The sequence below is a fragment of the Schistocerca serialis genome, chromosome 3, assembly GCF_023864345.2.
Source record: "Schistocerca serialis cubense isolate TAMUIC-IGC-003099 chromosome 3, iqSchSeri2.2, whole genome shotgun sequence".
Classification (NCBI taxonomy): domain Eukaryota; kingdom Metazoa; phylum Arthropoda; class Insecta; order Orthoptera; family Acrididae; genus Schistocerca; species Schistocerca serialis.
In genome coordinates, this window is record NC_064640.1 from 841,406,007 (window position 1) to 841,431,824 (window position 25,818).

General features: G+C 38.1%; 1 protein-coding gene and 1 non-coding gene across 2 annotated transcripts in view; one reads left to right on the forward strand and one right to left on the reverse strand.

Moving 5' to 3' along the window:
• LOC126471255 (titin-like) overlaps positions 1-25,818 on the reverse strand; it is a 164,014-nt gene that overhangs the window by 39,012 nt on the left and 99,184 nt on the right. Inside the window, exon 37 of the mRNA XM_050099374.1 lies at positions 16,746-25,511. Within this exon, the coding sequence (XP_049955331.1) occupies positions 16,746-25,511 (8,766 nt within the window). The remainder of the gene's footprint in view (positions 1-16,745; positions 25,512-25,818) is intronic.
• Positions 3,854-3,925, forward strand: Trnat-cgu (transfer RNA threonine (anticodon CGU)). Its single transcript has one exon. It is a non-coding gene; the product is annotated as a tRNA-Thr (tRNA).

The following is a 25,818-nucleotide window of genomic DNA, read 5'->3' on the forward strand; positions in this document are numbered from 1 at the left end:
CAACGTCATTTTATGGCCCCCGTTGTCCCACACAACTTTTGACCCACAAACTTTTCAGCTACTATCATACTTTCGGAGTTATTCTCGGTGGCAATAGTTAGTGACTCGCCCTGTATATTGAGAGGCCAATGTCAGAATACTCAGACTAGACAACAGGGGTCGACAAGAGGTTCATGAATTTACACCACTTATAGCCCGAACTGCCCGTTTCTCAGCCAAAAATATCCTTTGAGAATGGGAAGACTTACCCCAAAATATAATACCATATGACATAAGCGAATTAAAATAAGCAAAGTAGACTACTTTTCATGTCCAACTGTTACTTACTTCAGACACCGTTCGAATAGTGAAAATGGCAGCATTAAGTCTTTCAACAAGATCCTGTATGTGTGCTTTCCATGACAGTTTACTACCTATCTGAATACCTAGAAATTTGAACCATTCAGTTTCACTAATGGTATGCCCATTCTGTGAAATTAAAATGTCATGTTTTGTTGAACTGTGTGTTAGAAACTGTAAAAACTGAGCCTTGCTGAGAATTCAGCATTAGTTTATTTTCTACAATCTATGAACTTATGTCATGAACTGCACTATATGAAACAGAGCCAATGTTGCACACAACATCCTTTACTACCAAGCTAGTGTCATCAGCAAACAGAAATATTTTAGAATTACCTGTAATACTAGAGGGCATATCATTTATGTAAATCTGGAACAGGAGTGGCCCCAGCACTGATCCTTGGGGCACCATCCATTTGATCATGCCCCACTCAGACCCTACATCACAGCCATCCTCGACACTGTGAAATATGACCTTTTTAAAGTATGAGGTGAACCCATTGTGAGCTACTCTGTGTATGGCCCAACTTCTGTAGCAATATTTTGTGATCAACGCAATCAAAAAGATGCCCAGCATTCAAAACCTTTTATTTAATCCCTCCTGTACCTCAAAGAAAAAAGAGACTATAGCATTTTCAGTTGTTAAACCACTTCTAAAGCCGAACTCTACATTTTATAGCAAATCATGTGAAATAACATGATCCATTATCCTTACACATACAGCCTTTTCAATAACTTTAGCAAACACTGATGGCATAGAAATAGGTCTAAAATTGTCTACATTACTCCTTTCTCCCTTTCTGTAAAGCAGCTTTACTACTGAGAAGTTTAATTGTTAAGGAAAATGACCATTCTTAAAGGAACAATTACAAATATGGCTAAGTACAGGACTAACATGTGCAGCACAGTACTTTAATATTCTGCTAGGCACTCCATCATATCCATGATAGTCATTAGTGATTTAATTATTGACTCAATCTCCCCCTCGTTAGTACCACAGAGGGCTGTTTCAGACATCAATCTTGGAAAAGCATTTTCCTAGAGAGTTATATAATTCCCTGTAGAAACTAAGTTTTTATTTAATTCACCAGCAATTCTCAGAATATGATTGTTAAATGCTGTACATATATCTGACTTATCAGTAACAGAAATATCTTTACTATGAACTGACTTTATATCATTGATCTCGGGCTGCTGACCAGACATTTCCTTCGCAACTGACCATATGGTTTTAATTTTATACTGTGACTTAGCTATTCTATTTGTGTATCACCTACTCTTTGTCTTCCTAATAAAATACCTTACAATACTGTTTGTAATGGGATACTGTAGCTTGATTGCGACTGCTTTTAACATTTTGATATAATTCCCACTTTGTGTTATCCCACTAGTCAGCCACCCAGGCTGCTTTTTACTGGAAATACCATGTTTAGAACGTTCCAGTTGAAAGTAACTCTCAAAGAACATGAGAAATGTGTTACGGAAAGCATTATATTTGTCATATATGTTCTCAGCACTATAAACATCCTGCCACTCTTGTTCCTTAATGAGGTTTAAAAAACTCTCTATTGCCACTGGGTTATCTTTTCTACACAGTTTGTAGTCATATATATAACATTTGTTTGAGTACAAAAACCTTTTAGTGTTAAAATTTGTTCATCATAGTGTATAAGGCCATTCACCCTTTTATTACCAGAGGGCCCATCTAGTAATGAAGAATGAGTAAAAATATTATCTATGGCTGTGCTGCTGTTCCCATGCACCCTGGTTGGAAAGAAAACAATCTGCATCAGGTCATATGAGTTTAGGAGATCTTCCAACATCTTTTTCTTGTACAATCACATACAAAACTAATATTGAAGTCACCACATATAACTAATTTTTGGTACCACCTATAAAGTGCACCAAGAACCCTCTCTAATTTGACCAGAAATGCTCTGAAGGGGACCTGTAAACAACAACAATTGGGAGTTTAGTTTCATTCAATTCAACTAACCCTGCACGACATTGAAATACCTGTTCAGTGCAGTGCTGTGATATGTCTACGAACTCAAATGGAATGCTATTCTTTACGTACATGGCCACTCCCCCACTCCACAAAGAACTTCTTGAAAAACAGTCAGCAAATCTGTATCCTGGTAAAGGAAGCTTCTGAACTGCCAAATTATTTAAGTGTTGCTCCAATATACCCATACTGTCAGAGTCAATATCCATAAGCAGTTCACTAACTTTATCTCTAATACCTTTTATACTTTCATGAAATATGCTAATTCCTTCTCTACTTGGATACCTGACATCCTCTGAAGGTGATTCCTTTGTTAGAGGGACTTCCTTTATGCAGGGATGCCTATCAGCTAACTTCAATGTAAAAAACGGTGCAGCTCTAACATCAACTGCTACAGGAAGTTTTCCATGAGCGATCCACCACCACCCACTACACTGTCACTTATAAGCTTTGCCAGCCTCCCCTTCCCATACCTACTGAGGTGCAGGCCATGCCTAGTGAAACTCGACCTGTTGATAGACTCAACTTCCACCACTGGAATGTGAGACATGCCTTCCGCCATCAGTGCCTTCTCCAACCCCATGTTAACATGCCTAGCAGCAGCATTAAGATGAGGCCGATCATGATGCTGAAACAGCTGCGTGAAGTGCACATTAAGCTTTACCAGGTCACTACCTGCATCATATTCCCCATCCCTATCAAGACTACTCCCTGCTGCACCCACAATCACTACCTGATCCTCTGTTGTAAAATTCCTACATAACTCCCCTACGTGAACAGTCACCTGAGCCAACCCTGCACTAAGTTTCACAATGCTGGTGACCTGTTACTCACACTCCAACACTTCCTGAAACTGATGGCCCACACCTCTGCCATACGAACTGCCTAGCAGCAGAGCCTTCTTCTTTCTGTTACAATTTCCAACTGACGCTCCGGAACTGCTGAGGGCTGCTGCATGTTTCTTACACCTACAGCTAAAAGAGGCTCCTCTTCACTAAACTCTGACGGTTTGTCAAATCTATCGGTTATAGGCAAAGTACAACTATCTGAATATCTCCTCCTCCTAGCTGCCTTCTAAACCAACTGCCAGTTCCCATTCCCCAGCGCCCTTCACCTGCCACAACCTATCTAGTTCCTCCTTTGTTTCTTGTAACTGCACCTGAAGGGTACAGATGTTATGCTTCTGCTCCTCTATCGACTTATTTCTGCCACAAATTATGCATTTCCAAGAGAGGATCTCACTAGAATGTCCACTGGCTTCCCCACTGGATTCCCCTCAGTGAAAATACTTTGAACAAATCTCATTTGATTATAAGCCTCTATGCCTCGGTTTCACATAGGATCCCCCATTTCATTCAATTCTGAGGCGCAATTCCAACACAGTTGATGACCCTCTGCAATGCTGTTCGAGTTTAGGGGGAATATCAACTGGGCTGAGGCACGAACGGGAATTTGGATTGAGGAAGGAGGTGTGCTAGGGTAGTCCATGCAGTTGTGCAAAGCCATTGTGCCAGGGTGGTGTAATGGTTAGCACATGTGCCTCGTGAGCAGGAGACTTGGGTTCGAATCCCAGCCTTGGTACAAATTTTCATTCATTGCTTCAGTCTGCATATATACTGCATTTTAAATTCAGTTGGATCTCAAACATAAGCCATGCTTAACCTATTCTGCTCTGCTTGTGGCTCCTGATTTAGGCACTGAAAGTGTCAGAAAGTTGGCTTTCTCTGAATACATCCTTTCATTAGGGTAATATATAATAATATCTCGAGGCAAATTTACACTTATTACAGAGTATTTGTATGTGTTTCATTCAATACACTAGTGTACTGTGTACACATGCAAACCACATGTAGATTCAAGCAACAAGGCAGTATTTTGTATGCATGTGTGTTAACAAAAAATGCAGGTTGTATAGCTGAGCCAGGGCAATCACTGCTCGGTTTACATGTCTATCTATTCCATAAAATGTATCAGACACAGCAAATGGTTATCTTTCCTTATAAAGCTTTATATTCCATTCACATTTTCCATTGCTATACTACTTACATAGCTGGTCATAATAACAACAGCTGTAGTGTCTGAAGTTTTTTGTTAAGGTGAGTGAACGAAACAACCAGTCTCAAATTGAAAACAGTTGTGGAATTATGAATATAACACTAGACATCTACTGTTCATAGCTTAACTTTACTTTGCAAAGAAAAGTGAAAACTATGCAACCATAAATATGTTTCTGCATTTCTGAAGTGAACCAAAAATGCTGATCTAAAATTTTAAAAGTAAATTTTGCTTGATACTTATGTCTGCTCCATGGATTGTGTTAATAAAATTAAAAATTATGGATATACTATGGGAAAAATGAGCTATTATTTGCCTTATTGCATATGCATGTTTCCTATAGGAACAATTTGTAGGGGGTTGGAGAATATTAACAGAATTGATTATGAAAACAGTATCTTAGAATATTTAAAATTTTTTGATATGATTTATTTTTCTAAGAATGTCTGTCAGTTCTAAGTCTACCATATTTCTACATTGTTTTACACTGTGAGAAAGAAATCTGTGACAATTCACAGCACGCTTCTTTGTATACATATGATGTTTCCCGTTATTCCAAGTGATTAGGATTCAACATATTACATGAGAAATTCATTATCTGTTCTTAAAATATTTAACAGACAAAAACAGTTCCCCAGAATTTGGATAATGAACCTACCAGTCATTTTACTCTCAACTGAATCTTTATTTAATTTGATATGCAGTAGATTTATATTTATGTATGAGAGAACTGACTCCATTTGTGAGTCGTTATTTGACTGTTCATGAGACACAAAATATGACATTTAGAGGCAGTTGCTAATCTGTATACCAAGCTGGTGTTTTTTCAGAATCTGACCAGATGTTTGTAAATATTTTTCTAGCTAACCACAGGATCTAAGAATTTTCTCACTAAAATTTGGCTGTACATAGATGGAGAACAAATGACATGAGATCTTGATCAGTAGACACAGATTAAATCCCAAATTTCCTACCAGAATGTAACCATGTGATAGTGTTGGTAGTGATCCATTTGTCAGAATGTTAAATAACATTATGATAAGGTAAGAAAGAGTATCCTGCATCAGTATTTCAGTATATAGCACAAACACCCATGAAAATGAGTCACAACATATAGGCACATACTAAACACCCAGTTTATCAACTACAATAAAAAGTCTCTTTCCAGACCCTATAATCTGTTGCTTTGCTTAAGCTTTTCCCACTGTAATTGGCAAAAAGTAAACAATAAATTGTTGTAAAGTTGTGATTTTACTTTGGGACCACTGGGACACACAGTTTTCAACCACCCACCATTTCATGAGATATATTTGAAATCAATTTTGAATTTCTCCTAGACAAAATTCCACATCTCGAAACTTCTGTGAACTCACAATCTCTAAAACAAATTATAGTACTAAATAACTAGCAAAAATTGGAAAAAAAATTTAATAAATAGCCACAGCTATTTGGGCCAAAATTCTGGTTGTATGCAGTTATGACCTTTTGAAAGTACAGATTTTAAATTTTCTGCTCATTTGTCACATGCTCCACCCCACTGCAGCTGCCTGCAGCTTGAGTACTAAGTACAATATGGTGGAGTAAATAGGAGGTTTGTGAATTACTGTTGTGACATTGGTAACATGCTTTGTTCATTTTGTCAAAATGTGCAGTTTCTAACCTGTAGTTGGTGCCAGTTTTTATGTTACTGTTCACCAATGCAGTGTAAGTGCATGAAACAATTTGGTGTGCCATTAAAGAAGTAGTGTTGTGCTATTTAGTTGTTAACATCATTGTTGTGCATTGTTTTCTTTGTATTTTAAAGCTGGTGCTGTTAAAGAGAAGTACATTTGCACGAGATGCCCTACTGTTCAATGTGATTGACATGATTAATTTCCAAATCAGAAATCATTAACTTCATTTCATAAAATTTCTTCAGTTACTTAGGTTTATTCATTTAGATTTTGAGATGTATATATAGCTGCAGCCTATCAATACTGTTGAAATAACATTGCATGAATATACCTATTCAAAAAAGCAGATAAAAATTCACTTGACACCTTCCTGAGAGACAATCTCCACTCATTCCAAATTAATAATATAAGTGTAGACCAGATGTGGCTTAAATTCAAAGAAACAGTATCGGCAGCAGTTGAGAGGTTTATACCAAATAAACTAACAAACGACGGAGGTGATCCTCCTTGGTACACAAAACGGGTTAGAACACTGTTGCAGAAACAACGAAACAAACATGCCAAATTTAAACAGATGCAAAATCCCCAAGATTGGTGATCCTGTACAGGAGCTCTAAACTTAGCACGGAGTTCAATGCGAGATGCCTATAACAGTCTCCACAACGAAACTTTGTGCAAAACCTGGAAGAAAATCCAAAGAGATTCTGGTCGTATGTGAAGTATGTTAGCAGCAAGAAACAATCAATGCCTTCTCTGTGCAATAACAATGGAGATACTACCGAAGACAGTGCTGCCAAAGCAGATTTACTAAACACAGCCTTCCAAAATGAAGGCCTTCACAAAAGAAGACGAAGTAAATATTCCAGAATTCGAATCGAGAACAGCTGCCAAAATGAGCAACGTAGAAGTAAATATCCTCGAAGTAGCGAAGCAACTCAAATCACTTAATAAAAGCAAGTCTTCTGGTCCAGACTGTATACCAATTAGGTTCCTTTTGGAGTATGCTGATGCGTTAGATCCATACTTAACAATCATATACAACCGTTCGCTTGAAGAAAGATCCGTACCCAGAGACTGGAAAGTTGCACAGGTCACACCAATATTCAAGAATGGTAGTAGGAGTAATCCACTAAATTACAAGCCCATCTCCTTAATGTCAATATGCAGCAGGATTTTAGAACATATATTGTGTTCGAACATTATGAATTACCTAGAAGGAAACACAGTCAACGTGGGTTTAGAAAACATCGTTCCTGTGAAACACAACTAGCCCTTTATTCACATGAAGTGGTGAGTGCTATTGAAAAGGGATTACAGATTGATTCCGTAGTAAAACTGCATGCTTATGGAATATTGTCTCAGTTATGTGACTGGATTTGCAATTTCCTGTCAGAGAGGTCACAGTTGATGGAAAGTCATCGAGTAAAACAGAAGTGATTTCAAGCATTCCCCAAGGTAGTGTTATAGGCCCTTTGCTGTTCCTTATCTATATGAACGATTTGGGAGACAATCTGAGCAGCCGTCTTTGGTTGTTCACAGATGACGCTGTCATTTATCGACTAATAAAGTCATCAGAAAATCAAAACAAACTGCAAAACGATTTAGAAAAAAATATCTGAATGGTGCGAAAAGTGGCAGTTGACCCTAAATAATGAAAAGTGTGAGGTCATCCACATGAGTACTAAAAGGAACTCGTTAAACTTTGGTTACACGATAAATCAATCTAATCTAAAAGCTGTAAATACAACTAAATACATAGGTATTACAATTACAAACAACTTAAATTGGTAAGAACACATAGAAAATGTGGGGAAGGCTAACCAAAGGCTGCGTTTTATTGGCAGGGCACTTAGAAAATGTAACAGACCTACTAAGGAGACTGCCTACACTACACTTGTCCATCCTCTTTTAGAATACGGCTGCGCGGTGTGGGATCCTTACCAGGTAAGACAGACGGAGTACATTGAAAAAGTTCAAAGAAAGGCAGCATGTTTGTATTATCGCGAAATATGGGGGAGAGTGTCACAGAAATGATACAGGATTTGGGCTGGAAATCATTACAAGAAAGGCGTTTTTCGTTGCGACAGAATCTTCTCACGAAATTCCAATCACCAACTTTCCCCTCCGAATGAGAAATTATTTTGTTGACACTGACCTAAATAGGGCAGAATGATCACCATGATAAAATAAGGGAAATCAGAGCTTGTACAGAAAGATATAGGTGTTCATTCTTTCTGCGCGCTATACGAGAATGGAATAATAGAGAATTGTGAAGGTGGTTCGATGAACCCTCTGCCAGGCACTTAAATGTGATTTGTAGAGTATCCATGTAGATGTAGATGTAGAATGTGTATGTGTGTGAGACTGAAATATTATGTACTCACATTTCTTACTATTTTTTGTATGGAATAACATGTTTGTCCATAAGATTTCAAAGCAAATGTGTTCACTTGTCACCTCCTCTTCCCTCACCTGGCTGTGGTTGTCGTCATCCCGTGTACAGAATGAGATATTTCACTCTGCAGCGGTGTATGTGCAGATATGAAACTTCCTGGCTGATTAAAGCTGTGTACTGGACTGAGACTCAAACTCGGGACCTTTACCTTTCGCGAGCAGAATGAGATTCTGGAAACAACCCCCAGACTGTGGCTAAGCCATGTTTCCGCAATATCCTTTCTTCCAGGAGTGCTAGTTCACAGAAGAGCTTTTGTGAAGTTTGGAAGGTAGGAGACAAGGTACTGGCAGAATTGAAGCTGTGAGGATGGGTCGTGAGTCTTGCTTGGGTAGCTCAGATGGTAGAGCACTTGCCCACAAAAGGCAAAGCTCCAGTGTTCGAGTCTTGGTCCAGCACACAGTTTTAATCTGCCAGGAAGTTTCATCATCCCATATAGCACTTTGCACGTGGGCATTATGAGGATACAGTGGGGCACAATGAGTGACGAGCTACTGGAGCACATGAAAGTTCAAAGCTGAAATTTTAAGAGGTCGTTACTATGCACTGTCTGAATTATGGCCTAAATTTTCATGTGGGATTGATCACTGGGGCTGATACCTTTCAAGTGTGCTTTTTTCTCCTTAAAATCAGAGTTCAAGTTGGTGTTGTTTTCTTGTGAGTATTATCCAAACCTAACTACTTTTTAAAAGCTCTCTTCATTTCAGTATTTTTTTGAAGATGCTTCTAGAATTTATCACAAATATTTTAACTGGTAGCAATCCTTTTGCTGCAATACAGTTATTTTTTAGAGTGGTGCAGCAATGTTCAACCCAAACAATAAGAGAGCTACCTAAAGTAATAAACCCTTGTATGGATTTACATGAAATATGCTAAACTGGGCATTGCCTCTCATTCATAATGCACTCAAAGTAATTTAGAACTAATATAGAGCTTCCTGCCATTTGGAACAACTCCAAGAAGCCACAACCTGGATTGCCACATAAATACTTAACACTGTCAGTGAGGCATCCCCCTCGGTTCAAAATCAGATGGCATTATCAGTTCTACTGACATTGCTGCAAATTGTGCATTTGGTTAAAATACCATGGATAATACCTGTCATCTCCCCCTTCTCTGCTATTTGGCATAAAGAACAAAGTAGGACCACAGAAATTACATTACATGTACCATTCCTTCTAGTTGGAGCCACAATCTGCAACTCAGTGAATGCTGTGCAATTGATGGCAGCTAGGATAACCACCTTAACATGTCGAACTGGGCCACAGGCTGAGTGTATATTGCGGTTGTTTTCAACACTAATCAGTTGCTATATGTTTGAACATGTAATGGCTGGTTGGTTTGGGGAGTAAAGGGACCAAACTACAGGGTCACCAGTTCCTCAACATGTGATAATTATTAAGTAACAGCTGTTCTACATATGCTTTACCTTGGTAAGTGTGTCACTTCCCCACATTATCCCTTGCCAATGTTTCCTTCTTAGAGAATACCTAGACTTTCCAATCAAGCCTCTAAAAGTCAAGTAGGTAGATAACAAAAACATATAGTACTTGTGCTTATGTATCTCAGGTATGTTATTCGGGGTAATTCACTAAACATACCAACATAAGACAGCCTCCAGACATTCGATAATAGTCAAAGTAACTTTCGATTGCAACAAACAGGGGCCAACTTATCTGTATAAGGAACTGTCATTTACAATAGTGTTGCACTGCACTCTAGCCAATATTGAGCTTAGAGTTTGTTGTGAGTAATAAATTTATGCTGTATTCTAATGCAGAATCTTCTTGTGTTTCACCTTAATAGAGTTTCTATCTTGAAGTTTTGCTATTTAAAAGTGCCCATGTAGAAATGATAGCAGATAACATGAGTGAGCAGGTATGAAACAAAAGTCTATAATACCAGTTGGAAGGATATTCACTGGGTAAAATATTACATTTAGTGGAAGCAACTATAATCGTTAAATGAACTTACAGACACCTCCATGTCATGTGTCATTAACTGAAAACTCTGATAAGCTCAGAATCCATGATAAGACAAAGTGATACAAAAATAATAAAGAAATTACTAATTACAATAAGTCAGACTGGAATTATGGAAATGACTCCACTGAAATAAGATAAGATAGTTAAAATGTGCACTTTACAGGTACACAAATACTCATCACAGCAGTTGATTTCATATCAGCTATATTATATGTGCCACTCATCAACATCTGGAAATGTCACAAAAATACACCACCATTCAAAACATGCACAGTTATTTATACAGTGAAGTACAGACTCAAACCATACATTTGGTTGTATGAAAGGTGTTAAAGAAAACTATTATTAAGTTTCTCCATGATTCACATGGCCTTACTTGCACAGAGAATGAAAACCAGCAACTAATAAAAGTATTTTAAAATGACAGAAAGGAATAAATTTACAACTGCTTTCCACATCATGAACATTTTGTGACATCTTCTAAACTGCCTTGTTGATGGTGAATACTGAACTTCAACAGAGTGAGCTGACACAATGGTTAAAACACAAGACTTACAATTAGAAAAGTGGATCACATTCTCATCCAACTATCCTGATTTTCAGTTTCCCATGGTTTCCCAAAAATCACATAACCCTCACTCCCTCAACCCTCCCATCCCCACCTGCACCCCTACAACCTGTTGAACCGAATAATCAGTCTCTGATGACCTTGATTTTACAGGACATTAAACTATAACATTCCTTCCCTTTTTTCTTTTTATAAGGTGTATGCTTGCTGCATGTGTTGTAAATTCTTTCATATTCACACTTACATGTGTTGTGTCTGTTCTTTCAGACGTATCCAAAAGAACAGACACCATTTGTATGATTCAGCAGCCACATATAAAGAATGAAAGAGAAATTTTCAAATCTCAGCCTCATATGAGCATTGCATTACATGCAACAGCAACATGTGAAAATTTGTGGCAGACTGGGATTGAGCATGCCTTTTGTCCACCTCAAATGTCCAAAGGAACGGACACCACTCAAATAAATATGTACATATATGCACCTTGATGGCAAAATGACATTTTCTCTGTAGATGCACTCAGTCATGCAAACTCTTCTGGATCTCAGCAGAACAGCTGTGAGCAAATGGCGGATAATGGGCAGAGAACATTACATCTGTAATGTGCAGCATGTGGAAATGTGGGGTGGATGGAAGGTATCCTTGGATGCCCAAGGTGGTTAAGGCAACTGATCTAGAGAAGCAGAGCATCTGGGTTTGAGACTCAGTCCAGCACAAAGTTTCACATGTCATTTAATGCAACACCTGTATTCAGCTGATATCTGAAAATTTCTTGTTCACTCTTTGGTATGTTGAGATGGATAGATAAATCAATGGATAGCATCTTTTCTGCACTGCAGCTTGTTGGTAATGAACCATAAGAATGAAAAATTCCACTTACAGTCGAAGCATATGCATGTATCACTCTACACTTATTTACGGAAGCAACAGACTGAGTTTCATGCATTTGTAACTGATTTTTGTGCTTTTTCTTTTATTTAATTCTTTACAGGTGATGGCTGGAGGGAGTCATTCAGAATTTATTTTCTGTAGTATATATGTGTGACCACACATTTCATGAAAATAAGAACTGTGTAGCTGAGTATACTCAGTTACTATTACTGGCATACTGCTCTCAGGAAATGCTGGCTTATTCACCTAGGATAAAATATTTGTGGTAGGGCAACAACATACAAGTCAAAGATGGGGACAGAATAGCAGGTTATCAGGAGTTGGGAAATTTTGTAATGCAGAGAAGTTGCAACAAAATCTTCCTAAAATGAGCACCCACAATGATTTATAGAGCTTAAAGTCAGGAAGACAAAACAGAATTTTTAAAAAAATAAGCATTCAGCATATGAAGATAATCGTTTCTGTCTCTGTTACAAAGGTATGCGTAGAGAGCATACAACCCACATTACCAAATATAATAAATGAATACTTTAGTCAGGTATTTTTCCAGAGTACCTACAGCATACACAATTTGTGCCCTTGCTAAAGAAAGGTAATGTGAAGAGTATTGAAAACTAAATGATGGTTTTGTTACTACCTGCATTCTCAAAAATAACTGAAACTAACTTGAAGGATAGACTATTGCGTCACATGAATGAATATAGGCTTTCAAACAAAGCACAGTTTGGTTTACAAAGTTGAAGATGTACAATATCAGCCATTACAGACTTCACAAAACTGGTACTTGAAGTTCTTGACAATGACTGTTTTACAGGCATATTCTTTGACTTGTCAAAGATTTTTGACACTTGACCATAAAATACTACTAAATATGCTAGAAGCACTAAGTGCAGGAAGAATAGATGTCAAATGGTTCTAGTCTTACCTGGAAAACAATCAGCAAAAGGTAGAGATAGTTCAAACATCTGCTGATAGTACATTTTTAGTAAAGCAACTGTCAGACAAGAAACTTATAATTATAGGTATTCTTCAAGGTAGTATATTGGTATTGGGTCCAGTTCTGTTCTTAATATAGATCAATGACTTTCCAGACATGGAGAAAAGTTCCCTTTGCTGATGATAGCAACATCGTAGTCACTGATAAAACACCAGAACTCATATTAGAGAAAGCAAATGGAACTCTCAACGATGTTTACAGTTGGGCAGTATGCAATGAATTAACATCGAACATAAAGAAAACAAACAGTATGTGCTTGAGCATACAGAGGAAACACAATTCTGTAACATTAAGCATTGATAATAAATTTATAGATTGTGTAAACAAGCACAAAGTTTTTAGGGCTGAAAACTGATTGTCAGATAATATGGAATGACCACACACAGATACTGGCAAAATGGTTGTCATCAGCATGTTTTGCTCTGGGGTTCTAACATCAGCTTTTAACAGCCAGTGTCTTGCAGTGACATGCTATTCCTACATTTACATACCTCTTAGCTATGAAATTCTTTTCTGGGGATCGAAGGCACAAAACAAAGATATAATTTTTAAGCTGCAGAAAATGGCTGTAAGAATAATAGCTAGAGGTAGTAGTCAGGATCATTGTAAAGAACTGTTTAAACAAGTGGGTATCCTTGCTGCACCAAATGAGTACATCTGTCAAGCTGTTGTGTACATCCGGGGAAATATTACTAAGTATTTCACTAATAGTTCTACACCTAATCACATGACAAGTGCCAGTTTTGACTTTCATTTTCTAAGGGGAAAGAAAAAAATTAAAATAGCATTTTCTATCAGGGAATAAAATTGTATAATAAATCGCCAATGAGATGCAAAATACTATATATATATATATATATATATATATATATATATATATATATATATATATGTTCAAAAAAACAGCTATACATTCTTAATAAGTGAGTCATACTGCATAATAAAATATACCACAGTAGTGGTTAGTAATGAAAGGGGGTATCTAAATCACCTTGTTACATTACAATACTTGCAAGAAAATCATATGCCAAGACCTATAGTGCAAGGCAGTAATGTCTTGTCATCCTCCAACATTTCACTTGTCATGAGGGAACGGTGACTCAGTTTTTCACGTGGACTGAGGGGAGGACATGAAGAAGAAAATAGAGAACTGTCAGTTTTCTGAATGGGCTGGACTCAGTTTTCTGAATGGACTGGAGTGAATGAAATGGGTATAGAAGTTAGGTCATGGTTCCTCAGTCATTAATGAGTGCCCTTGATGTACACAGCGATGAAGAGTAAAACTGTGTTATATCAAAGAAAACTGTACAATATGTGCCAGCCAAAAGGTGCATTGCAGTTGATAGATGGCGAACTCATATTCGGGAGAATGTAGCTTTTTCTGTCTGACCATCCTGATTTAGGGTTTCTATGGATTTCCCAAATCATTTCAAGCAAATGCCAGGATGGTTCCTTCATGAAGGCCACAGCTGACCTCCTATTCAATCCTCATAAAGCATACTTATATATTACACATGTATTCATATTTTTTAGCCATTTATTTTCATTGTATTATTATGACAAATCCTACATCATTGTAAGCTGATCCCTGGATGAAAGGATGGATTAGTAAATCAGTATATAAATAAATAAGTTATATTAATTAGGAGTCATTAAAAGTCTTCAGTCTATCCATTAGTATGCCTCTGTCTCTGTGCACTAGCCTATTTCTTGCCATTTTTTATCAAGAGCCACAAATAACTAATTTTTCTGTCACTTTTCATTTGTCTTGTTTTGTTTGGGTGTTTAGCTGCATTAAATTTCTTTAAAAAAGATATCTTTCGAATGAAGTTATTTTTTATTTGAAACAAATACTTTATTTCATTTCATTTGCAATTACCTGATACTTTCATCCTATTTGATTTTAAGATGTTGTCCACACCATGCGTTTTTATTTGAAGAGATATACTGGCTATTTTAGTGTGTCATGTATGCTGGTATAGTGTCAAAACCAACATTAAGAATGCACTTCTTTCTTTCTAAATACATAACTTCACACCTGTGACTGAAGTGGGTTATACTTACTACAGAGGTATTGCAATTATATTACAGATGCCATTACATGTTCTTTCTCAGACAGCTGTGTAGATCGTGACATGCTGTAAGCATATTACATAATTTTTGTGCACTGTTGCTTGATAACGTCCAAGAGGCTGAAATTACCTAATTGCAAATGAAATGAAATAAAGTACTTACTTCAAATAAAAAACAGTCATACGGAGGAAAATGACTTCTTTTGAATCAATTACAATTCTTTAATCTTTGGTCATTAACATTTTCATTATGAGGTTACATCATCTATTGTATTCCTCCAGTCAGTCAATACCTAAACGTTCTGGCATCATCTTACTTTTTGTTTTCTTTTAGGACAAGTGGTATAAATGAAATTTCTTCAAATCCTTCTAAGTTAATCAAATGGCAGGAATTGCATCTCAATCATCCTAGTTAGCAAATCATATGAATAAAAAATCAGAAAGGTAGCAGGTTTAGAAAGTCATCACAACTACACATCTACACAGTATGAAATAGTCTTCCATAACTTTCTGAATAACTTTCCCTCAATTATGGCATTTTAAATACATAACAATCAAAGAAAACCACACTTGAATAAACAAGACAGTTGTTCAAACCCTAGAAAAGGCATATATATGACCATAAAGTGCCACTATGTGCATAATGCCCACATAAAACTACTGACATCTTCAAATTAGGGTGACAGATCAGAATAGTAAGCCTAAATATATATGAACCAATCGAATGGCATAGATTTTTCATTGCCATCACTAAATTTATAGAAGACTCATTTTCAGGCTTACTGGCTGTCAGTCACTTTAGCCTCTTTGACAACATTCGTTAACACTCTGTAGCTAGTTAAGTTTAAAAGTAGTCTTCTGATGACTCTGATACAACCGGCCACTCTTCCAATTTATTGTCTCACTATTTGTCCGTTCAGTCACCTTTCATGTATAAAAGTGCATATCCTTCATTTGCAGTGGAGAACTTGTAAAATATGGAGTATACTGTGATAAGTCATTCAGTAACAGTAAAATAAATAGGGTGTTATACTGATTTATTTGATGTTTCCAGATGAATTGTATCTTCTTGCAAAGACCACACATATTACAGCACAGTTAAATACGTATTTTTATATCTGAAATTTTGCTTAATATATATTTAGTTGGCTGGTAAAAAGGCAAATAACTTTATAGTACCAGGTTTGTTAGTCCATATGAGTACAAAGTTAAGGAAATAATGAGATAAAGCTTTGTAACAAAATACTACTGATTAGTCACACTTTTCTTTTAATCCATGATAGTCTTCAGATTCTCTGTTATAAAATGATGCAGCGAGCTACAAATCTGCAATATGAGACATACATACTGTCATTAGATTTTTGAACCCCTTCATAGAATTAACATGTATATCTGAAATGTACTGAGAATAGATAAAACTGATTACTTTGCATAATAATACTGCCACTGGAAATTAAAGGAATAACCAGCATCTACTGGAGGATACTGTACCATTTACAACCTATATTTTGTGACAATTTCGTTCATATGGAAGACTATTATGGAACTACTGCTGGATGCACTCAGATTACCTTCACATTAAGATTATACAATTTGCTCTGAGATAAATCTTCATGCCAGCTTTTAAACATTGACTTTGACAACAAAATGTGAAGGTAAAATTGAGCTAGTATTCTTTATGGTAATGAGCAGTTAGTGGGAGATCTACCTGTTAGGTGGGGAGTGCTTTTTCCTTGCTGGGTGACAACTACGGCCCCATGGGTAGAAGGAACAACATGATGAGTAACAGAGGTATGCTGTGTCAGCAGCCCTGAAGGCAAGGAATGGAGCTGGAGGGATGCAAGTCCTGTGCCACTGACTGGTTCTACCAATTTTCCAGAGTCTGATTTCTTCTTATCTTTTATTTGCATACTTCTTTCTGAAAACTCTGAGTCAGTGAATGGTGTCTGGGTATCATCATGTGGCAAATCAGTTAACTGTCCAACAGTAGCTTTGACATCACTTGTAGCTTCAGTATCAGTCCCTTGCAACTGTGATACAGCTGCTTCCAAGACATACTGTTCCACATACTCCTTTAGTGCACTGTGAACATCTGAAGCACGCACAGACATCTGCTGTACTTCAGGAGGTAATGAAACAATCTTTTGCATTGTAAGAGAAACTTTACCTTCTGAGTCTGGCTCAGACCCCTCTGTTATAAAAGTCTTAGAACCACTAGTTTCTTCAAACCATAAACCAGAATGTGCTGCAGCACTTACAAGATCAATTGTGTTTATTCCACTAGTAATTGTTGCAGTTGGGTCAAGGGTGTCAGTACTTGAAACCATTGTGTTAGATCCTCCACTAGTAAAACTTGATGACATAACTGAATCAGTTTCATACTGATATGTTGCATGAGTTGCTGTAGAGCTGGACGGTTCCAATGAATCAGTGCTTCCAAGCATTAAATCTGCTCCTGCAGGAGTGGTTCCACACTGATCACCACTGTTATCTTCTTTACCAGATGAACTTAGATCCCCTTCACGACCACTGGAGCTGCTTCGGTCATGAGCTCCCGAGCCTGAACCTTGCCCTCCTTGGCCTTGTACAGATGTTTCCTCTTCTTCCTCGACTGAATCTGACATAGTAATTCCAGGAGGTATTGCTGTCATTTCCAGCACATCTAAGGAGTCAGTAGAAGTAGCTGTGACCATTGTATCAGCTAGTAACTCTATGGAATCAGTCATTAAATCACCTTGTGTGGCATATCCCTTTTGTGCCTGCATCTCTATAGAATCAGTGCTACCTGTCATCAGATCTCCTGACTTCTCTGCAACTGTCTTAAGATCCAGAGAATCTGTGCTGGCACGCGACGAGTCTCGATGTTCAACAGTCCGCAGATCCAGTGAATCGGTACTGCTCTTCATCGAATCTGTTATATCACATGTCGATCGCCTCGGTGATTCTGGCAAAGTGTGTTGGGTAGTCGGTTGGTCAAGGTCGAGCTCAGGGACATGAGCAACTTCTTCCAAGGAATCACCACGATCAACAGATTCGGTTCTCTCCAACACACTGCTCTCAGTCTGATCTTCACCACAAGTTTTATCCCGTTTTTCAGCAAATTTTTCTACATTGGATTGAGCTTGTCGAATAATTTCATCAATTTCAAACATTCTCTTCTCATAGTCATCAGAGTCAACTGACTCACCTCCAATCTTTCCTTCACCTACAGACATAGTTTCACAACTTTCAGATTCAGACACTTGACTTTCATGACCTTCTTCGATCTCAGATAGCAATGATTCTTCTTCTTCCTTTGCTCGTGATTCAATCTTAGCAGCTTCAATACATGCACTTTCTAACCCTTCAAACTCTTTCAATGAAGAAAGTGATATGTCATCTCCCTGTACACTACGAGCTGACGAGTATCTTTTACTGAGGCTACCATTAAGAGAATCTTGAGACCCGTGTGATTTCTTGCGAGCAGCTTCGAGTGCTAACTGATGTTCTAATTGTTCAAACTCCTGAAGAGAACTCATTGAAACATCATCGTGCTCTCCTGATCTACTAAAAAACTTACGACCAGCCAAGACGTCGTACTCAGGAGTACTGCTGAGTGATTCCTTCATACTGCCAAAACTTCCAATTGTGGATGCTTGATAACTTCCAATACTACCAACTTTGCTGCTACTCTGATCAAACTCACTTACTTCTTCTTCTTTTATGTCCTCAAGTGGTGCACGTTCAAATTCCATTTCATATCCGTAGCTAGATGATGAGCTTGATGCTGTTTCTGTTTGAAACTGCATTTCCATCCACTTCTTATTTGCTTCTACTTCATTTTCATAGCCACTTTCTTCACTTTCATAACTACCAGCTTTTGCTCCATTTTGTTCCTGACTAGTCACAGGCTTCTTTGCAGCACCACCAGTAGGAGGACTGTCTTCAAAAGGAAATGGGCCAACATCATCACCTGCACCAGCTTCTGGATAGTACTTCAGTTGTGTCATTTTGGTTGTTGGTGCCGGTGGTGAAACGACAACTGTGTCATCGTCACAAGGCTTATGTGAATGTGCTTTTATTGTTTGTATTGCTTTTTGTATGCGTACACTTTTTCCTTCAGTGTCATGTTCCTCTGCCTCTTTACCCACTTCTTCCACAACAACATACTCATCAGTTAAATCTGGTTTCTCTAACATTTCAAACGAATCACTTGCAGGTGATTCAGTTGCAGGTGAACCTACTTCACTTTTAGAGACTATCTTCTTTTCGGTTTCATAAATAGTCTTCTCTTCTGCTCCTGATACCTCATCTGCTGAACGTGATTCATGAACTCTATCCTCTGCATTTTCATCTTGTTCTGACTCTTCAGAAATGAAATCTGGTGCTCTTTCTTCATCTACTACATATTCCCGTCCTTGGTCAGTCTCTGTTTCTGAAGATGCTTGGCTTGATATGGACACTGGTGTTTGTGGTAATGTTCTGGTTAATTCTTCACATTCTAGATCTGGGTAGTGAAAGTCTCTGTCAACAAGTGGGGTCATGTGCTGAGTAACAGTTATATTTGGAATTGCATTAGGTGATGAAACAGTTATATCACGAGTCTGATATCGTCTCTCTTTAAGAGGACGGTCACCTGTCTCTGTTTCATGTTTTTCAGCCGTTAAATCACCAACACCAGTCCCTGGGTGTACACTTTGTATTGCAGGCAAAAACTGTGGATCTTTCTGAATTGTTATGCCAGCATCTGTTGTCTCTTCCTCAGAGACAACATCATACGACATACGTTCTTCTGGTACTGGACTTACATGTGATGCATATTCTGCTGCATGACTGAAGGCACCTGAATATTCCATTTCTAGTTCAGTTACACTTGCTTGAGCCACTGATGATAATTCTGGAGTATCTCCTTTCAGATCACATTCTTCTGCTGGTTCTGGTGAAAGTGGCCTTTCCACAGGGTCTTCAAAATCTTTTCCATCTGAAGAACATTGTTTTAGAAGCTCTGCTAATTCAGAATCAGGTCGGTCATCTGAAAAACCTGATGACACAGGCCTATGTCCATCAGAATCTGATTTACTAACTTGAGATTGAGGCCTGCTTGAATCCAACTCTCTGAACTCTATTTCAGTATCTTCATCAATACTAGAAACATCTTCTAGTTGAATTCTGCCCTCTTTCAAATCACGATGGAAACCTTGATCTGCTTCTGTTTGGTATGATTCTTCTTCTGACCTCTCTGACTCATCAATATCTTTCTTTTCATCACTACTAACTTCTTTGAGTGTCAATGGTCCTGTATCTTTATATTTATCACTTTCAGCCATGTCACCAAATGCATACATGCCAGTTTTTGAAGAAGCAGTTTCTGGATAGCATACCTTCTCGTGCTTAGTATCACTTACAACAGAAGAGAGTGCAAATGCACTAGTACTTTCTTTGCGCCTATGCCCTAAGCCTCTTTTACCGACATCCTCAAAGTCATCATACTCAGGAATGTAGTCAACTTGAGTAGGACCATTACTTTCATGAACACCAGTATCTTCTATTGCTAAATGATCACATGATTCATCAAGAACAGGACTCTGTGACTGTGATGTCACCTGTGTACAGACACTCTGGATACCATATTCATCCACAGATGACGTTGTTATGGTGACTGACGAGAGTTGCGTGTCTTGTTCAGATGAGGGTGGTGGATGTGTGCTTGTACCTGAATCTGCCACATATGATTGTGAAGCATCTACTATCATATCAACATCTTCAAGACTTAATTGTGACACCTGTGACACAGTCATAATGGTTGGTTCTGAAGCCACTGATGCTTCCATCTTATCAATATCTGCTCTTAGTACTTCAATGACAGTTCTTAAAGCACCAGCATCTGAAGTACTTGATGTACTCAACATACTGCTTTCTTCAACACTTGATCCAAGCCTATCATCCTGAATCTCAGTGCCTGTTTCTGATAATGGGCTATCTGTGATAACTGGACGTGGCTCAGGCTGGAATATCATTTCATGAGAGCGTTTCATACAATGATGTCTTTCTCCTTCATCGGACATGGAACCTAAAGTCTGGTCCCTTACTTCTTCTTCAGGCATAAATATTTGTCCAGTGTAGTCAAGAATATCAGATTCACTAATTACCTCAAATGGACTAATTCTTCCATATTCTTCCCCCTCTGTTTGCCTAGAATCTATATGAAATTCATCAGCTCCAGATTCTTTCCCATTAGCACCATATATAGTGTCAGATGCTTCTGATTCAGCAATGTGAGAAGCAGTTATATGGTGACATGATTGAGTTAGTTTTGCTTCATCCATTTCTGTTGTGAAATCCACATCACGATGATCATCTTCATCCATTACAACAGATCCAACCATGCCATCCATATCCCTTTCAAGTTCCAGTGCTGATGGCACTAGGGTCTCTGATGCTTCACTCGATACTTCTATACTTGCCAAGTGACCGGAACTTTCAGAATCTAAAGACTTCATTGATTCCCTAGAACTAAGAGAACTAACTGCAGTATGGTATTCATGTGATGTGGCTGCAGAACGAGCAGAATATTCTGCTGATGTAAGAGCTGATTCATATTCAGAGGATCCAGTTGTTCCACTGCCAACACCAGCAATTAAAACTTCAACATCTGAGGAACAAGGTCTACTGTAGGTGCGACCACTTTCAGAAGTCTGCTCAAAAGACTGATAATGGCTCTCTCCTGAACTTGACCAAGCTTCAAAATCTGCTCCAGATCTCCTATCTGCACGCAAAGTGACTCCTGTCACACACTCTGCAGGGTCTGATGACTCGTGTTGATGACGACGCATTACTACTGGCGTTTCTACATCAGACTGTTCAGTTGAATAATCCCGTTCTTTACTGAAAGGTACTTCTGTTGACGATTTTGTAGGTTCATCTTGTGTTGAAGAATGTTCCAGTTTTTCACTGTAACTAAATTCTGTCTGATCATGTGTAACCTGTTTTGACAACTCCGGCTGCACCTCAGCAGAATGATCTGCCTGTATTGCCTCTGTTGTTCCACTTTCAGAGACATCTATGCCAGTTTTCAGTTCAATTTCACATGCCTCACTCTTATCTGAATGTAAATTAAACTCCACTGATGGCTTCTGTAATTCACTCACAGTAGCTTCTGGTTTACTAGTTTTTCTTGTCATATCAGGGTCTTCTGATCTACTCTCTTTGTCTGTATCACTTTCCATATCAGTTTGGAATGATTGTGAGCTTGAAGTAGCTTCAAATACATATTCTTGAATCAAGTGTGAGGTAGACTGTTCTTCTGCAGTAACAGTTTTGGACTTAGCCTCACTGAGTGATTCAATGTGTTCTTCGAGCTTATGGTCCTTTTCCTTCCTTAAAACTGACATTTTTGCAAACATTTCTTCATCTCTGTCTCTTATTAAAACACCATCAGTTTCTTCTTCTCTCTGGCTGCTAGTATCAACTCTGTCCTTTGACACCTTATCTGTTTTTTCTGATTCCTTAACAGTTTTACTAGAAAATAAGTCTTTTTTTGATTTCAGCTCAGTCTCCTTGGTCTCACTTGTTAATTTCTGAGCCTCCTCATCTAAAAAACTTGCAGAAATCTTTTTCCCTACTAATAAATGAGAATCATCCTTTTTGTAAATGGAAATGTCTTCTATTGTGGATTCCACAGTTCTGGTGTCTCTGATGTCTGAGGTTTCAGTTACAGTTTTTTCCTGTTTTTCTGTACCATCCTTTGCAATAGTTGTTTCTTGTTTCTGTATTTTCTCAGCATCAGATTTTAAATCGTATGATTCAGTCAATGCTATGTCAGTAGCTTGCATTTTCATACTGCCATCTTCTTTTGCTTCCATATAATCAACTGAGGCACTAACTTGTTCAGAGTAGGATTCTTCAATTTGTTCATCAAATTTGTTTTCAAAGGTTAGCATTTTAAACTCAAATTCTGATGGTGATTTTTTCTTTTGCATCAAATCTTCTTTCTTCTTATGCTCTTCAATCAACTCTTCTTGTGCCGCCTCCAAGGACTCACGCACTTCTGCTAATGTTTTTTCTACCGCTTCTGCAGCTTCCAGTTTAGCTAAATCGATAGAAGGCTCAAAGCTGTCATCCAGTGCCCCATCACAACTAGTGCTGTCATGTGGAATTTCTTCTTTTGAAACTGTTGTATACTTGCCTAACTGTCCTTCAACTGGTGATAAATCAGTATCAACTCCACTGCTTCGTAGATCTTCATCTGTAATTTCTATGCTTGACGTTGTGTCTGTCCTAGAGAACTTTTTTATTTGTTCTCTGTGTTTCCTGGCAAGAACAGATTCCACTAGCTGAACTTCCCTTGGCTCAAGCTGTTCTTTACCAGACAGATGTCGCAAGTACTCAGTAACTTGTGTCTCGGCAATTTCAGGAGGAGGGACTGGAGGTGATGTACTAGCCTCGCTTCGAAAACATAAATCATCACGTTTTGAAACTTCTTCTTCAATGCTATAAATAACTTCTTCTGCTAAAATTCTTGCCTGCTCTTTTGTGATTAGGTGAGGAGCACCACCTCCAATGTGTGTATGCTCTTCTGAATGTGTGGATGCTACTGGGATTTGTTTGATGACAGACATTTCTTGGGTCACTTCCTCTTGGATTATTTGTGGTTCTTCTTGCACTGGAACTTCCCACACTGTGTCATGTATGTGCTCTTCAGGCTGGTACAGTGGATGTTCTTCACCTCGTGCCTCTTCTGGTGTAACATCAGATTCTGATGCTGTGTCCTCACTTTCCCCTGGACTATCACTATCAGTTCTTTGCTTTCCTGAGTAAGTTACTCTAATCAAAGGTATTGGTTCTTCTTCAATGACAGTGGAGCTCTTGTACTCATCTTGGGCTGATATCTTTCCTTCCTGAACTTCTAGTTCCTTAATTTCCTCTTCAATATCTTTTTCTGTTTCTTCTGTTTCACTTTTATCAACATGTACTTCTAAGGAATCTGATGGTTTTGAAATAGATTCCGTTTTATACTGCAGAACTTCATCTATTTTAAAACCTTGGTCTATATCAGAATCAGGAATAAGCTCAGACTGTTCCTTCTGACCAGATGTCAAATCTCCCATACCAATAGGAGCTTCAGGAGAGTAAATTTCCTGGAAAATTTCTGTTGGCACTGTAGTCATTTCCTGATGTGTTTCAACAAAGTCAGTCTCGAATTTCTGTGAAGTGATATGGCTAGCCTTTACTGACTGTGTTTCTTTACATGTATCTTTACTTTCAAAGACACTTCGTATGTCTTTTACACCCTTTTTATAACTGGTTGTATCAGTTTCTTCTGTAATCCATGGAGCATCTTTGTCTTCTGTATCCTTGAGTGCACTCAAATCCACATAATCAACTGTTTTGCCATCAAGCGATTTCACTGTAGCTTCTGCATGTGAAACTTCTGATTTTATATCAGGCATGAAGGACTTTTCAGCAAATGCTTCATGATCAGTATGCTTTTCACTTACATCGGGTGAATGGTGTATCGATTTATGTTCAGGCGAAGATTCCTCCTCTGGCTGTTTCATTAACTGCTCTACAACCATTTCTTTTTTTATATGAGCTTCAAAATACCTTTTTTTAGCCTGTACACTACTGCTGCGATCAAATGGGGTAATGTCTGTCATTGGTAGTGAGACCGACCTCTCGTATATTGATTTTCGAACGGGCAATATTTTGGTGCTGACTTCTGAAAGAGGCCCTATTTCAGCTGTGGCATGCGGTATCTTCTCAAAAACTTTGTCTTCAGAGATGCTGTGTCTCTGTTTCCAAATTTTACTCTCAATAAGCTTTGTTTGTGGCTCATGTTCAACATCAGTAGCTTTGTAATCATTTGCTGAAGCATCTGGCTTCATTACACTTTCTTCTTCACCACCATCAACTTCTGGAATGACAGAGGAAACGTCAGAAGTAGGTTGACTAACAACAGTATCTATAACTTCTTTTTCTGAACCTTCCCTGTCTGCACTATCTAAAGAAGTGAAATGTAAGTGCTTGCTCTCCAGTGCTGTTTGATCCATTTGTACTGTAGGATCACTTAAAGTTGTTTCTGAATCACATTTGGATTTGGATTTCGCACATGTCTCCAGCATAGCTGCATCTGGAGCACTCTGTGCTGGTAGCATTTTTGAGCGAGGCTTTGGAATAGGCAATGGCCCACTATCTTGTTTAGCATCTTGTGTACTAGAGGATTTTGTATGACCAGTTGTCATCTGTTCCCAAAACTTCTTCCTTTCTGAGTAACTCTGCACATCTTCTATGACTTGATCTGGTTGTTTTTCACTGACTGGTTGTTCTGAAACACTTGTGACAGGAAGACTGCTTGACAATAAATTGGTAATGGGAATTGTGGGTACATCTTGGACAGAAGCAGGAGTAAGTCTTGGGCTTGGTTCTGGATGCATTATTAACAAGCTCTCCACTGCTTGCTGATGGTCCACTGTCTGTTTTAGCAGTCTGCTGCTTTCTAGAAGAGATTTCAAGAAGGTTAGTAGAAAGAATATGTACCAACCACTTTCTAACTTACAAATGTTTAAGTAAGTTTTGTTATAACAGGAATTATACAAACACTACATATATAAAAACCACATTCTTGCATACATATTAATCAAAGAGATAAAGGTGTTAATATTACATTTAGTTCATATCTTACTTACACACAGTATCATAGAATATTGCAAAAAATATTCTTAATTTTTGTCTACGTACAGTAAACTGATGGAACTAGCACAACAGGAGGAATGTCATGTACAAGAGTTTGTAAGCAATTAAAC